This window comes from Dermochelys coriacea, chromosome 3 (genome assembly GCF_009764565.3).
Source record: "Dermochelys coriacea isolate rDerCor1 chromosome 3, rDerCor1.pri.v4, whole genome shotgun sequence".
In the NCBI taxonomy this organism is placed as follows: domain Eukaryota; kingdom Metazoa; phylum Chordata; order Testudines; family Dermochelyidae; genus Dermochelys; species Dermochelys coriacea.
In genome coordinates, this window is record NC_050070.1 from 204,995,556 (window position 1) to 205,012,074 (window position 16,519).

A 16,519-nucleotide genomic window follows, 5' to 3' on the forward strand; every position below is an offset into this window, starting at 1 on the left:
CGGCCCGTACAGAGAGTCCCGCCCCCGGCAGCCGCGGGGGGCTGGCACGCACGCGCATGCCCTGGCCGCTCGAGCTGTGCGGCTCGCGCTCCGCAACGGCCGCGTAGGGGGAGGGGATGTCGACGGCCTCCAAGGTGGCGCTGGGCGTCTCCGTGCTGCTCTCGGCCGGGACGGTGGCCGCCGTCCACATCCAGCAGAGACGCGTCAAGGAGGTGAGTGAGCGTCACCTGCCGCCGCCCTGGCTGAGGGACTGGGGGGGAGAGGGGCGGCCCCCCGTCACTTGCTCCTCCGCAGCCCCGCCCCCGGCCTACGACCCTGTCCCTCACTCAGAGCCCCGCCCCTTCACGTCTGGCCCCGCCCCACTCGCACGGTCCGCCCTTACTCAGCCCCACCCCCCACGAGGTTCTGGCCACGCCCCTCACTGAGAGCGACTCCCCCCTCCTGTCCTGCTCCCTCACTCAGAGCACCGCCCCTCGCTCATAGTCACGCCCCTTACATTTGGCCCCGCCCCTTCACGTCTGGCCCCGCCCCACTCACACGGTCCGCCATTACTCAGCCCCACCCCCCACGAGGTTCTGGCCATGCCCCTCACTGAGAGCGACTCCCCCCTCCTGTCCTGCTCCCTCACTCAGAGCACCGCCCCTCGCTCATAGTCACGCCCCTTACATTTGGCCCCGCCCCTTCACGTCTGGCCCTGCCCCACTCACACGGTCCGCCCTTGCTCAGCCCCACCCCCCACGAGGTTCTGGCCACGCCCCTCACTGAGAGCGACTCCCCCCTCCTGTCCTGCTCCCTCACTCAGAGCACCGCCCCTCACTCATAGTCACGCCCCTTACATTTGGCCCCGCCCCTTCACGTCTGGCCCCGCCCCACTCACACGGTCCGCCCTTGCTCAGCCCCACCCCCCACGAGGTCCTGGCCACGCCCCTCACTGAGAGCGACTCCCCCTCCTGTCCTGCTCTCTTACTAAGAGCACCGCCCCTCACTCATAGTCACGCCCCTTACATTTGGCCCCGCCCCTTCACGTCTGGCCCCGCCCCACTCACACGGTCCGCCATTACTCAGCCCCACCCCCCACGAGGTTCTGGCCATGCCCCTCACTGAGAGCGACTCCCCCCTCCTGTCCTGCTCCCTCACTCAGAGCACCGCCCCTCGCTCATAGTCATGCCCCTTACATTTGGCCCCGCCCCTTCACGTCTGGCCCCGCCCCACTCACACGGTCCGCCATTACTCAGCCCCACCCCCCACGAGGTTCTGGCCATGCCCCTCACTGAGAGCGACTCCCCCTCCTGTCCTGCTCTCTTACTCAGAGCACCGCCCCTCACTCATAGTCACACCCCTTACATTTGGCCCCGCCCCTTCACGTCTGGCCCCGCCCCACTCACACGGTCCGCCCTTGCTCAGCCCCACCCCCCACGAGGTTCTGGCCACGCCCCTTACTGAGAGCGACTCCCCCCTCCTGTCCTGCTCCCTCACTCAGAGCACCGCCCCTCGCTCATAGTCACGCCCCTTACATTTGGCCCCGCCCCTTCACGTCTGGCCCCGCCCCACTCACACGGTCCGCCATTACTCAGCCCCACCCCCCACGAGGTTCTGGCCACGCCCCTCACTGAGAGCGACTCCCCCTCCTGTCCTGCTCCCTCACTCAGAGCACCGCCCCTCACTCATAGCCACGCCCCTTACATTTGGCTCCGCCCACACATGGTTCTGGCCATGAGCCTCAAGTAGAGGGACCCCCCTCCTGTCCCACCCATCACTGAGTCCTGCCCCCTCATAGTCCAAGCTCCACCCAGCACGCTGCTCTTCTGCCCAGTGCCCTCCAAAAGTGTCATCGAGTGCCTGTCCTGCAAGCCTCCCCTCTCCCCCCCCATATCCAGCTGGTCTGTTTCCATAGGGTGCCCAGAATGCTGGGGCCACTAGTTGGAATCTCGTGGGGCCCTGGGTAGCGATCTCAGACTCTCCTCATGCTCATGCTCCATGCCATCCCCTTCCTCCAAGGCGTGCTGAGAGTGTCTGTACCTGATCATGCTCCATGCCATCCCCTTCCTTCGAGCTGTGCGGAGAGCGTCTGTACGCACTCGTGTTCCATGGCATCGCCTTCCTCCCAGCTGTGCCAAGAGCATCTGAACCCACTCGTGCTTCACGCCATTCCCCTTCTCTGAGCTATGCTGAGAGATTCTGTATGTGGGACCTCCTCGTCAGCCTCCTCCTGGAATGGCCAAGATGGCCATCGGAAGCTGAAAAGTGGGGTGCTCTGTTTTTGTGGGGCCTATTTCTGTTCCCTTGTTTGATCACGTCTCTTTGCAGAGTTCCTCTGGGCAGTGTCCACTGAGTCCTTAGATGCCTTTGAGATGCAATGTGTGCTGTCCACGGTTCTCTGCTTGGGGTCCCATTCTGGTTCCTTGATTTTCAACCTTTGACCTCACTTCTGTTCCTGTTTTTTCATTTGTTGCCCTATTTACTCACTTGTGGCCTGGGCTAGCAGTTCCTCGCCGTGAAGGCCTTTGGTTTTGGGCGGGCGTAGACCTGTCTGTCCCATATCCAAATAATACCCTTTCTCCCAGTCTTGCCTGTTCCCCCTGCCTCTTCCCTTCTGGAGTCCTGCCCATTCCTGTGGCTTCCCCTTAACTGCATCCACCCCGTTCTGTGCCCAGCCCTTCTTCTTTCATGGCCCTCCTCTTTTAGTTCATATCAGCATTAGGCTAGTAAGTTTGACTGTTTGGCTAGTATATGTCCAGTAAATTTTCCAAGCGCCTATCACATTCTCAATCTCATCTCCTAGAAGGGCTGTATATAGGCACTCAGGTATTAAATTGATATGGGGGTAGACTTCTGTCTTGTTTAAGGTTGCACATTGGTTGCTGATCTGGGTGAAGTTCCGGGAGGTGGTTGAGGAAAGGAGTTCATGGGAGATGGGGCATTGACTGACTTAACCGCTTGTTCCTTTGCTTTTCACGGTTTGCACTGATGGATATGCAGTCTAGCAATCCAATCTCATAGCTGACAAAGATTTTGCATATGCTTTAAACTTGAGAAGGTTCTTGCCTTCTACATGAATATCTGAAAGCTGCTGGTGAACTCCAACCCTGAAGGTAGTTTCCTACAAGCTATGAAGTGCCACTTGAGAAGATGCTGAGTCCTTGTATGGAGGAACCTGACTAAAAGTGTTCTAATTCTGAATGAAATACTTTCTTGTAGGTGGGACTGGGAACACCGCCTATAGTTAGGGTTGTCCAACAGTTCCCATTATAGGATCCCGTTTTCAGTTCCTTATAACTTTGCCAAACTGTAATTGTTCAGATTGAAATTTTCAATGCTGGTTGTATGTCTTAGTCTGGTGGTTTTTTTTTTGAGCTAAAATCATTCAGCCATTTTCAAGGACAACAATGGGGAAAATGCATTGTTTTGTCCATGTTAAAATAATTCTTTCAAACAGTTTATTGAGAAGCACAAGCATCTCCTTGCTTGGGAGCAAAGAGTTGGCCTTTGGCCTTTGTATCATGGATGTACCTTTCTGCTGTACTGTGAAAAACTGGCCAAATTATAACCCTCTGAAATATTTCATTTTGCACATGCTCAGTAGAGAGTTGGTGGCGTTTAGCAGCTAATTTAAGTGAAGATTCAGTCTGCGCTGAGTATGCTCCATCGTGGGGCTGTAGATTAGAAGCTAAGCAGAACTTTCGCTGCAATTGCTGCTCCCCACTGCTTTGTGCTGGGGTGGGGTCGGGCACCAGAACTGAGAACAGGGCGACTGTCTTGTGCTCTCATTCCTCACGCTGCTTCATCACCAAACAGTGTGGAGGAGGAAGCTGCCTGACTTGTATGCAGAAGGTACAAGAGCCTGACTAGGAATAGGGTTGTTAAGGGAATTGGATTGAGACAATCCAATCCAATCCTGGTGGCTGTGCAAAGAAATAGGATTGGGATGAGAAGGTAGGGGTAGGGTGAAACTAGGACTTGGATGGGAAACCCAGAAGGGAAGATGGACTGGGTAGGGCATGAGACTTGGACTGGATGGGGGAGACAGGACTGGGACAGGAATCACACGTGCGGAGAAAAGGTGTTCATTAAGTCAGCACTATCCATTCTGTGCACAGGGGATGCTGTGAGGAAAAATAGTATGTGATCATGTAATTAAAGGCTGTATCATATTGTGTCCACAAGGGGCTGAATTCAGGTGGTACATCTGGCATTTCCTCTCTCTTGAGTGCTTAACTATGCAAACTTAGTGTTCTTCTAATGCAATTTGTGCATGTATGTGTATGTAAAAGGGGAACTGTGTAGTGGATAAATTCATGTGGTTAGTCCCTCAAGATGGCTCATATATTTTTTTAAAGTTACAAAAAGTATGGGGACATAGCCTGATTCCAAAGAGCCCTGTCCCCATCTTTCTCTGTATCATTTCCAATGCCCGTTCCCTTTCTATAAGTTTCCGTAGCCCCAGGCCACAATTCCTCCTTTAGACTTTCTCTGTTGACCGTAAGGCTTCTCTCCCCAGTCCCGTTCCTTAAAACTGTGAAGTTTCCTGTAGGTTCAGCAGTGTTTCTGCTTCAACTTCAGCTCCAATCACAGAATAGTATTGTGTCTTTGGTCAGGCACATTCAAGATTGCCACTGTACTTCTAACTGGAAATCCCAGAGGATGACTAATTGAAACAGTTGTCCAGCTGCCTAGCAGACGTACTGTATTGCCAGATCTGATGGACTGAGTGAAACCCTCTAAAGGTGGAGGTTATAGAGGAGCTTGTTGCTTAGCTGGGAAAATCTGTCTTGTGGAGTACAGTCAGCATTAGCATTTTGTTGAGTGGCCTGCAAAACAATGTTATGTCCCCATCCCTTTCCACCCAAATTGTAGTCTTTTCCTCCATCCATCAAGATCACACTACTTTAGGCACAGACAGCTGGCCTAGAGATTTTAGGGAGGGTTAGTGAGATGATTCTTCGGGATACACCCCAAACTTAACTGAATTTTACATGAAATGATTGTGTGCACTGGGTGATATTTAGCATTCCCCAGAGCCCTGATGCAGAAATGGGTTCCAGCTGCTTGATCCTTTCAGCCCTAGTGATCAGCTTAAATTGGTTCACATTTTCAAGGCTCTGTTCACAAGCAATAGGGCCAAAAACTTATCATTCTTAAATGAAAGGTGAGATTCTCCATTACATTTCTAGTTACCCCAAATCCAGGGACTGATGACCACAGGCTTTATGGGGACCTAAAGATTACAAGGAGAGCAGAGTCCCTGGTTAGGGCTATGAGGGAAAGCAGAGGCATGAAATGAAAAAGATGGTGTAGAGTGGGATGGAGGGGTGGATGGATATAGCCTTCAAAGGTTCACATAGATTCCCTAGTTTCTTAGCTATAACTAAGGCCTTGTCTGTACTTAAAAGTTAGGTCAGCATAGCTATGGTACTCAAGGGTCTGAAGCATGCTTCCGTCGACCTAGCTACTGTTGTTTGGGGAGGTGGTGTCCTGCAGCAATGGAAAAACACCTCCTGTCGCTGTAGAAAGCATCTACGCTATGATGCTACAGTGGCATTGTTACGACACTGTAACTGTGCTGTTGTAATGCCCATAGTGTAGACATGGCTGAAACCTTGCACATCTGTGTACTCTTCATCCAGTTCTCCTGCACTATATAAGCAAAAATGGCCTGTCTAATCCAGGGCCTGATACTCAGCATTTACTAATGCTTCATCTATGCTCAAAAGTGCACCAGTTTATCTAGATTCATAGATACTAAGGTCAGAAGGGACCATTCTGATCATCTAGTCCGACCTCCTGCACAACGCAGGCCACAGAATCTCATCCACCTACTCCTATGAAAAACCTCACCTATGTCTGAGCGATTGAAGTCCTCAAATCATGGTTTAAAGACTTCAAGGAGCAGAGAATCCTCCCTCAAGTGACCCTTGCCCCATGCTACAGAGGAAGGTGAAAAACCTCCAGGGCCTCTTCCAATCTGCCCTGGAGGAAAATTCCTTCGCGACCCCAAATATGGCGATCAGCTAAACCCTGAGCATATGGGCAAGATTCACCAGCCAGATACAGATCTAAATTGTTTTAAAAATTAATTTAGTTAAACCAAGGCAGACCCCCGAATGTGGACACTTTAATTCAGTTCATGTCTGGTTTATGTTGATTTAATTTAAGAAATTTTTGGCCTTAATGAACTAATTTTTCAAATAAATGATTTGCCAATGCATTTTTAGTTCTATTCAGCCAGCCCTACATCGTATCAGATGATATTAATCAAATAAAGTATTCATCTTTTTTGTCATATGGCTATTAATTTATTCATAAATTATTTTTTCCAGTATTCAGCCAGTCAGCTGTAGTGCCTGTGAATACATTTGTGTCCTGATGATCATAGAATCATAGCACTGGAAGGGACCTCGAGAGATCATCTAGTCCAGTCCCCTGCACTCAAGGCAGGACTAAATATTATCTAGACCATCCCTGACAGGTGTTTGTCCAACCTGCTCTTAAAAATCCCCAATGATGGAGATTCCACCAGCTCCCTAGGCAATTTATTCCAGTGCTTAACCACTCTGACAGTTTTTCCTAATATCCGACATACACCGCCCTTGCTGCAATTTAAGCCCTTTGCTTCTTGTCCTATCCTCAGAGGTTAAGAAAAACAATTTTTCTTCCTCCTCCTTGTAACAACCTTTTATGTAGTTGAAAACTGTTATGTCCCCTCAGTCTTCTCTTCTCCAGACTAAATAAACCCAGTTTTTTCAATCTTTCCTCATAGGTGATGTTTTCTAGACCTTCAGTCATTTTGACAGGTTTCAGAGTACGTTTCAATCATTTTTGTTGCTCTTCTCTGGACTTTCTCCAATTTGTCCACATCTTTCCTGAAATGTGGCGCCCAGAACTGGACACAATACTCCAGTTGAGGCCTAATCAGTGCGGAATAGAGCAGAAGAATTACTTCTTGTGTCTTGCTTACAATGCTCCTGCTCATATGTCCCAGAATGATGTTTGCTTTTTTTGCAACAGTGCTACACTGTTGATTCATATTTAGCTTAGGATCCACTATGACCCCCAGATCCCTTTCCCCAGTACTCCTTCCTAGGCAGCCATTTCCCATTTTGTATGTGTGCAAGTGATTGTTCCTTCTTGAGTAGAGTACTTTGCATTTGTCCTTACTGAATTTCATCCTATTTATTTCAGACCATTTCTTCAGTTGGTCCAGATCATTTTGAATTTTAATTCTATCTTCCAAAGCACTTGCCACCCCTCCCAGCTTGGTATCGTCCGCAAACTTTATAAATGTACTCTCTATGCCATTATCTAAATATTTGATGAAGATATTGAACAGAACCAGACCCAGAACTGATCCCTGTGGGACCCCACTCTTTATGCCCTTCCAGCATGACTGTGAACCACTGATAACTACTCTCTGGGAACGATTTTCCAACCGGTTACGTACCCACCTTATAGTAGCTCCATCTAGGTTGTATTTGCCTAGTTTGTTTATGAGAATGTCGTGCAACCTGGTATGAAAAGTGTTACTGAAGATATACCATTTCTACTGCTTTTTCCCATCCACAAGGCTTGTTACCCTGTCAAAGAAAGCTATCAGGTTGGTTTGACATGATTTGTTCTTGACAAATCCATACTCATTGTTATTTATCACCTTATTATCTTCTAGGTATTTGCAAATTGATTGCTTAATTATTTGCTCCATTATCTTTCTGGGTTCAGAAGTTAAGATAACTTATATATTCTATAATTCCCTGGGTTGTCCTTATTTCCCTTTTTATAGATGGGCACTATATTAGCCATTTTCCAATCTTATGGAATCTCTCCAGTCTTCCATGACTTCTCAAAGATAATCACTAATGGCTCAGATATCTCCTCAGTCAGCTCCTTGAGTATTCTAGGATGCATTTCATCAGGCCCTGGTGATTTGAAGACATCTAACTTGTCTAAGTAATTTTTGACATGTTCTGTACCTATTTTAGACTCTGACCCTACCGCATTTTCACTGGCATTCACTATTTTAGACATCCCATCGCCATGAACCTTTTTGGTGAAAACCAAAACAAAGAAGTCGTTAAGCACTTTCTGCCATTTCCACATTTTCTGTTATTGTCTTTCCCCCTTCATTGAGTAAGAGGCCTACTCTGTCCTTGGTCTTCCTCTTGCTTCTAATGTATTTGTAGAATGTTTTCTTGTTTTTATGTCCCTAGCTAGTTTGATCTCAGTTTGTGCCTTGGCTTTTCTAATTTTGTCCCTACATACTTGTGTTATTTGTTTATATTCATCCTTTGTAGTTTGACCGAGTTTCCACTTTTTATAGGACTCTTTTTTGATTTTTAGATCATTGAAGATTTCCTGGTTAAGCCAGGGTGGTCTCTTGCCATACTTCCTATCTTTCCTACACAGTGGGATAGTTTGCTCTTGTGCCCTTAATAATGTTTTTTTGGAAAATTGCCAACTGTCTTCAATTGTTTTTCCCCTTAGACTTGCTTCCTGTGGGATTTTACCTACCAACTCCCTGAGTTTGCTAAAGTCTGCCTTCTTGAAATCCATTATCTTGATTGTGCTGTTCTTCCTCCTACCATTCCTTAGAATCATGAACTCTACCATTTCATGATCACTTTCACCCAAGTTGCCTTCCACTTTCAAATTCTCAACCAGTTCTTCCGTATTTTGTCAAAATCAAATCTAGAATAGTTTCCCCTCTACTAGCTTTCTCCACCTTTTTAAATAAAAAATTGTCTCCAATACATTCCAAGAACCTGCTGGATAATCTGTGCCCTGCTGTTATTTTCCCACAGATGTCAAAGTAGTTGAAGTCCCCATCACTACTAAGTCCTGTGCTTTGGATGATTTTGTTCATTGTTTAAAAAAACCCTCATCCATGATGCAAAGCTTAACTTTACATATATCAGTTAGTAAATTAGGTGGGCATATGAGCCTTTCAAGGATCAAGATCATACATAGATAGTAAAAAATATGGCCCTGATCCTGAAATTGGATCCATGTGGACAGAACCCTGTGTTTGTTACAGTATTGGCTTCCATGCAACCATTCATGTGTTTTCCTAATCAAATATCATATTTTAATATCTTCTGTTAAATATGCCACCATCAGCTTGAAATCTACTAGGGGTTATAAACAGTTTCAGGAGTTATAAACAGTTTCCTGCCACATAGTTCCTTTGCCAACTTTCATGGTTTTGCAGATGTATTTTCTTGTTTTCAATATGCCTTTCTTTCCCCTATTGTTGTGCAAAATACCCACATAAACAAAAAAGGAAATTGGCAAAGGCCCAGATTCAGCAGTTGGATCCACTTGCAGGGATCCAGTTTCAGGATCAAGGTCTGACTGACTATACAGGGAAAACAGTTAAATTGACTATATACAAAGTATTGTGAGCTCTGTGTGGGTGGACCCCATCTGTGCATTGGAATCCCCACTGAAGTCTGGGGGCTCTGCATGGGTGCAGAGGTCTGTCCCTGGGATTAGGACCAAAATGCTGTCAAGTGCACAAAATAAAAAAGTGGAAAAACTGTTTCTCTTTCAGTTATAGTAATCCTATTAAATTTTCATTTAAAAAAAAAGTAGCCTCCATGTTGTGTATACCAATGTCTATTTAACTTTAATAAACATTTTGAAGAAAAGATGCAATTCTTCAAATACATCCTACTTTTTCAAGAGCCCACAATAAACGAGCTGTGGAACCTCCAGTGGAACTCCCGCAAAACCAGGGAAGACTTTACACATGAGAGATTTTTAAGTTTAAAAAAAAAAACAAGCTGAAATAAACTTTTTCAGCCAGCTTTTATACATCATAAAGAAGCAGAAAAGTTCTTCTTAACATTTTTTTCAGGTCACCTTAAAAATTCTTCGCAAGCAGAGGAACATGGGTTGAGAAATTTGGGGCAGATTAGTTGAGTTCTGGTAAGGATGGGGGAGAAGTCAATCTTCTATGGAGAGATTGCTGTCTCTCCATAATATTTTAGAGCTTATCAAGATACAGTATTTACAGTAGTCCAACACTTTATCATTATATTAAGATCATACAGCTAAGCCAACAAATACAGTATTCCTGGCATACAACCAGTAGTTTATCAACATCCACACATGAGATCTCAGCTCTTGTAATTTTAGACTCCAAAAGTAGCTCAGGTCGCTAACAGAGAATTAAAGGTTTGTAACAGTTATACACTTGGCAGAGCTGTGACAGAGGTTGGAATGCAAATGGGCATTAGTCCTACGCAACCCAGGACACACTATAATGAACCGTCTCTTGTATTTTCAGAGGCTGCACGAAGGAGTAATCAGAGACCTTGAGAGACAAAGCCGTAAACTGGAAAACATTCGTCTTTTACAAGAACAGATTACTCTGACCAAGCAACTTGAAGCAGAAAGAGACAAGATATTAATGGAAAAGGGGTCCCCACAATCCTAGACCTAGAACTGAAGTATTAGAGTTTGGACTGAGGAGCACAGCAAGGATTTGTATTTGACTGTTCCCAGGTGTTTGAGTAAACAGAAGTCATTTCTGAAAGTCCATCTCTTTTAGATACATTTTAATCAAGTCCAGGAAATTGTATACATTAAGAAGTGCAAACACAAAGTTTTTTCTCTAGCTTCTGTATTTTCACTTGTGCAGAACTATTGTGTAGGAGGCTTCATACCTGGCTGGCTCACCTTATATGGATAGTATTTTAAATGCTGGGTGGGAGAGCCCTATGTAATGTAAAAAAAATTTTCCTCTACTTACCAAGAAGGGATGGATAATAACGTTCACATGAGTGGGCTGATGAGTCGTCATGATGACGAAGCTACAAGGACATCAACTTCAGAAGGGCTGGAGGAGGGTGAGGTGGAAGGGGAGACTCTCTTGATTGTTGAATCTGAGGATCAGGCTTCAGTGGATTTATCCCATGATCAGAGTGGGGACTCCTTGAACAGTGATGAGGGGGATGCATCCTGGATGGAGGAGATGTCCTATTACTGTGAGAAGTGTCAGAAGTGGATACCAGCAAGTAAGAGTCAAGATTTTCCTGTTATCTTTGTCACTTTCCTTTTCTGGGTTTACTTGTTCTTTTCCTCCCAGAAAATAATGCATGTTCTTTTCCTGAATGTATGGGAGGCAGGGATGCCTAGTGGATAGAGCACTGGTCTGTGACTCAGGAGATCTGTGTTATATTCCTAGCTCTGCCACTGGCCTACCGTGTGACCTTGGGCAAGTCAGTTCCCCTCTCTGTGCCTCAGTTTCCCCATCTGTAAAACAGGGATATTGACAATTCCTTTGTAAAGATCTACCAATGAAAAGTGCTACGTAAGAGGTAACTATTATTATTTTCCTGATTGGTTTGTCATTTCAGTGGGATATATGAATAAATTTCAGCCTTCCATATATAGGAATGGTTCCGTGGTATCCTGAACTTAGATTAGCATTCACAGAACAATATAAAACCAGTAGCAGCAGCCCTGAGAAGAAGGTATTTTGTGCTAAATAGCTAAAATGATCTTTCCAATATCTCCATTTAACATTATATAAACTCTTTTAGCTTTCTTCATATTCTAGTACAGCAGTTTTTCCTTTCCAAAATCAAGATCTACCTGAGCAGTGTTCATTTTGTGGCAGGAAGTACTGAATTCTTCTGGTTTGCTCCACACCTGTCAGTTAGTTCAACTGCCCAGTTTGCCAAAAGCTGTAGCATGAAATCCTTTCTCCAATGAAGTCATTGGGAGTTTTGCCATTGATTTTACTAGAGCCAGGATTTCACATTTGGTGTTCAGTAGGAAGAAGTTAAAGGGACATAGTCAACTTGAAATCTAGTCTGTTTAGGTACTACATCTTATCCTGTGTCCTTCTGCCAGTTATTGTGGTTTGACAATCAGTTTTTATGTTTAAATTGTTTGAAAGACCCAAACAAGGGAAATTGATCACTAGAATGATCAGTGAAAGTGACTAGACACAAAGTGCTGTCAAATGCACAATGTAAACAAGCTGAAAAAAATGGAAATATATTTTTTCTAATCTCTTTCAGTTAGTGTTTCAATTACAGTCTGAGAAAGGTACTGCGTGTGTCAGTGTCAGTACCTTTCCCAGACTTGAGAAGAGCTCTGTGTGGCTCAAAAGCTTGTCTTTCTCATCAACAGAAGTTGGTCCAATAAAAGTTAATAGCTCACACGCTTTGTGTCTCTAATATCCTGGGACTGACTTGGCTCCAATCACACTGCATGTATTACAATCTTTGCCTTTTTACGTGTATTCAAGTATTAGGTAGGAAAGCCCCTCTTTAATGTGTGGTTTTGTTTGCTATTGATCCCTTGTTGACTTCTGTAACTGTAAATTAAGCATCACACTGAGTTTCTATACTTCTGTTATGGAATTATCAGGGTTGCTGATCTCTTGCTCAGCTGATAAACACTGTTCTGAATCCAAATTTACTTTGCTCCATTTTTCCTATAAAAGGACTGAGGCATATATCCCTTTTGCTTGTTTGTTTTAGGTCAGCTGAGAGAACAACTCAGCTACCTCAAGGGAGATAACTTTTTCAGGTTTACTTGCTCTGATTGCTCAGAAGATGGGAAGGAGCAGTTTGAACGGCTGAGACTAACCTGGCAGCAAGTAAGTAAAAGCATTCACTCAGGCATAAAACCAACAATACCTTCAAAAGTTGCTGTGTGTACAATGTACATAACACCTAGAAATTCGGAGTTAGTCACAGGTGGTGAAGAAATTTACCTGTGAGTTTTTTGTGGATTGCTATGTACCTGCTTATCAGGAAGTGGGACTTTTGTGAGTAAATTGAAAAGATTGTCTTAATGTGTTGTAAAAAAGCCAAATTCCCCATTTTTCATCAATACTGTGCATTGCTCAATACAACTGAACACAATTTTAGAAAAGCAAAGAGAATGTGATTTAGCTGCTGTGCATTTAACAATTTTTTGGCATATGGGCATTGTTGGAAAAGTAATACAGCAAAACACAAAATGTCCAGTAAATTCTTGGAATGTTTGGGGACAACCATTTGTTTCAGATAATAGAGGGAGTAACCAGGGGGCAGCCATTTTAAATTTGATTCTAACAGGGAGGAATAGGTTGCGAATCTACTGGTGGAAGGCAGTTTGGGTGAAAGTGATCATGAAATGTTAGTATTCGTGATCCTAAGGAAAGGAAGAAGTGAGAGCCACAGGGTAAGAACAATGGATTTTAAAAAAACAGACTTTAACAAACTCAGAGAACTGGTAGGTAAGGTCTCATGAGAAAAAAATTCTAAAGGGAACAAGGAATTCAGGAGACCTGTTAGTTTCTCAAAGTGACAATATTAACATGACAACAGCAAACTATCTTTCTGCAAGGATAGGAAGAATAGTAATGGGCCAATATGGCTGCATCAGGAGGTCTTTAATGACCTGAAAATCAAAAAGGAATCCTACAAAAAGTGGAAACATGGACAAATAGTTAAGGATGCGTACAAAAGAATAGCATAAGCAGGTAGGGACAAAATCAGAAAGGCTAAGGAACACAAACAGAGGTATACCTAGCAGGGGATGTAAAAGGCAATAAGGAGAGGTTCTATACATATATTAGGAACAAGAGAAAGATGAAGGACAGTGTAGGTTCACTACTTAGCAGGGAAGGATAGCTAATAAAGGAGGATGACAACCAAGCAGGTTGAGGTGTTTAATGCCTATTTTGCTTCAGGCTTCACTAAAAAGATTAATTGTGACCAGATGCTTAACCCTGTTTAACAAGGGGGAAGTAACACAAGGCAGAATAGGGAAAGTGCAGGTTAAAGAATATTTAGATAAATTAGATGTATTCAAATCAGCAGGGTACTAGGGTACTTAAGGAACTAGCTGAAGAAATTTTGGATTTATTAGCAATTATCTTGGAGAACTCATGAAGGACGGGTGAGGTCTTAGAGAACTGGAAAAAGGCAAATATAATACCTGTCTTTAAAAAGGAAAACAAATGGGACCTGGGGAATTATGGATGAGTCGGCCTAATTTTGATACCTGGAAAGATATTCGAACAAATTATTAAACAATCAGTCTGTAAGCACCTAGAGGATAATAGGGTAATAAGTAATAGCCAGCATGGATTTGGCAAGAACAAATCATGCCAAACTAACCAAATTTCCTTCTTGGACAGGGCTACTGAGAGGGGAAACTGATAACAGCCCTCAAATACATTAAGGGCTACTATTAAGAGGAGGGTGATCAATTTTTCTTCATGTTCACTGAAGGTAGGACAAGAAGTAATGGGCTTAATCTGTAGTCAGGGAGATTTAGATTAGATATTAGGAAAATCTTTCAAGTATAAAGATAGTTAAGTACTGGGTAGATTACCTAGAGAGGTTGTGTGATCCCTATCATTGAAGTTTTAAAGAACAGATTAGACAAATGCTGATCTAGCTATACTTGGTCCTGACTTTGGGAATGGACTAAATGACTTCTTCCAAACTTATGATTCTTTGATTTGGCTATGATTTAAAGCTAGTGGGATGTCTATGTACAAACCAAAGGGCTGTTGGGTCCCTGAAAACAAAGAAATCTCTGCTCCACACAGCTAAGAAAAGCGCCAGATTGGCTGCATGCATATTAGTAATAGTCTTTGTGGGATTTACTGTTTTAGCCGGTCATGAAGCCACAACCTCAGATAATCTCTAATTTATGTAGCAGTAACTTTGGCCCTACAGTGACATCTCTCTGAAGGATTCCTTACATGATATGCAGCTCAGTTTTGATTGCAGTTGCAACCAAGAGTCCCAGTTGTCCTCATTGCAGGACTTCAAGAGTTTAGTAAATCTGACAGACTTTAAGGCGTTTCCCCAGTTTCACTTTTGTTTTTAGGCAAGGTTGGGATATTCACTCAGCTGGAATAGGACTGAGTCTGACTGAGGTACATCATCTGAGTATAACAGTTAGAATGTTTGTCTCACCTTTCCATTAGGGAAACGGAAGAGAAGGATTTAGCCAACTTAGACATGCTGCCCCAAATCCGTGTATGCATCGCAGAACGGTGAATCTGATCCAGCCATGGTGACTGCTGCAGTTCAGATTTATTTCAGATACAACATCCCAGCCAATATATAAAGTGCTGTGGTGCTGAGGCATATGTTTGTGCCCTCTGAGCAGTAGTGATGCTTTGTCTTGGCATGGATCATTAGAAATGTCCACTTCACTGTCCATTGCTACTGCTCATGGGCCCAACGTTTTGTGTGTGCACATCTTCTAAATGAAGTTAGGAATAATACTCGATGCCCCAGAGTACTAGAGCTGCTTTGTGCTACTTCGGCTGGCACTAAGCAGACACATAGCTGGCAGATCTAGCCACTTGAGGATTTGTCCTCCTTCAGGTGGTTTAGAGCTTCTGTAGTAACTTCTATGTCACCCTCTTCTAGCAACCAGCATGGGCCTATGGCCTGGTGAAAAGGGCTACAGACAGGGCATCTTGAGACCCCCGTGATCATCAGCAATCCCTGGATCCAGAAAAGCCTCTAGGGATCATTGGCAGCAGGTGGAAAATAGAGCAGCCTGACAGCTGAATTTATGCCAGGGATTGGGCTGGTGCCAGGAAATCATAGGATCTTGGGGATGCACAGGTGCCCCCCCTCCCCACCTCTCCTGCTCTAAACGTGCACTGAGCTCAGCTTGGTCAGTTTGGAGTTTCTGTCCAATAAATGCTACTAGCATTAGACTACATCGGTTTCTACGATAGCAGAAGAAGAGTGACAAAGGGGAGAGAGAAAAAGTCAGAGGTAACAAGGAAGAAAGAGGAGAGAAGACAAAGAAAATGCAACTTCTCAGAGGCAGTTAGGCAAGAAACAACGCCTCCAGGATAGCCAAGTCTGGTGTTGGGAAGTGGCAGAATCACCTTAGCTCGCATATGAAAAAACCCAGATTCCTTGATCTTAAAGTGAGATTCCTTGGATTCCTTCAGCTTAAGGTGAGAAGGGACTATTGTGACCATCTAATTTCACCTGTTGAAAGGAGCAGCATTTTTAAAATTCTGACCTGTGTTTTGTCATTGGTGGGACACACTCCTACCTAGCTGTTTGTGCAGTCACCTTGGGGCAGTGTGTAAAGTTCTAGAGCAGCAGTTAACAAACATGGAAAGAATTTTTGGAAAAAACGTAAAGAGTGTATGTATTCTCCCATTAGCATTAGTGGGAGTGAAGCCTCGAAATCCACAGTACTTGGTTAGGAGACCATATCCTGCCAAAGTAGGTTCCAGAGCCCTAAGAAAGAAGAGAATAAGACTCTGTAGGAGACAGCCTCCACAAGTGTTGAGTGGTTGTCAGCAGGAGCTCCAAACCTATCTGCACCATTAATATTTGTATTCCAGGCTGAAGTGGTTCAGTGTAATTGATAGTTTGTCCTCTTAGATTTATTCACAAACAGACAGATTTCCAAAACTTTAATTTAGGCTCTTAGTGAGTCAGTTGAGTTTATTTATGATGTATGTAAATGTGCTCTAAAAGGACTGTGTTCAATAAAGACAAAGCAAAAGCAGAGTGATCCATGGGACGCAATG

The 16,519-nt window shown here is 44.4% G+C and overlaps 2 protein-coding genes across 3 annotated transcripts in view; both read left to right on the forward strand.

The window, feature by feature from the left end:
* On the forward strand, nucleotides 1–10,808 carry LOC119853652 (protein PET117 homolog, mitochondrial). The gene is made up of 2 exons (XM_038396967.2): nucleotides 1–212; nucleotides 10,280–10,808. Exons 1-2 carry the CDS (start codon nucleotides 117–119, stop codon nucleotides 10,427–10,429), a joined length of 246 nt encoding a protein of 81 aa, XP_038252895.1. The 5' UTR covers nucleotides 1–116; the 3' UTR covers nucleotides 10,430–10,808.
* Nucleotides 10,754–16,519, forward strand: part of KAT14 (lysine acetyltransferase 14) — a 24,583-nt gene continuing 18,817 nt past the window's right edge. For both annotated transcript variants that reach the window (XM_038396958.2, XM_038396959.2), the window contains exons 1-2: nucleotides 10,754–11,009; nucleotides 12,486–12,604. In XM_038396958.2, coding sequence (XP_038252886.1) covers nucleotides 10,754–11,009; nucleotides 12,486–12,604 — 375 coding nt within the window. The remainder of the gene's footprint in view (nucleotides 11,010–12,485; nucleotides 12,605–16,519) is intronic.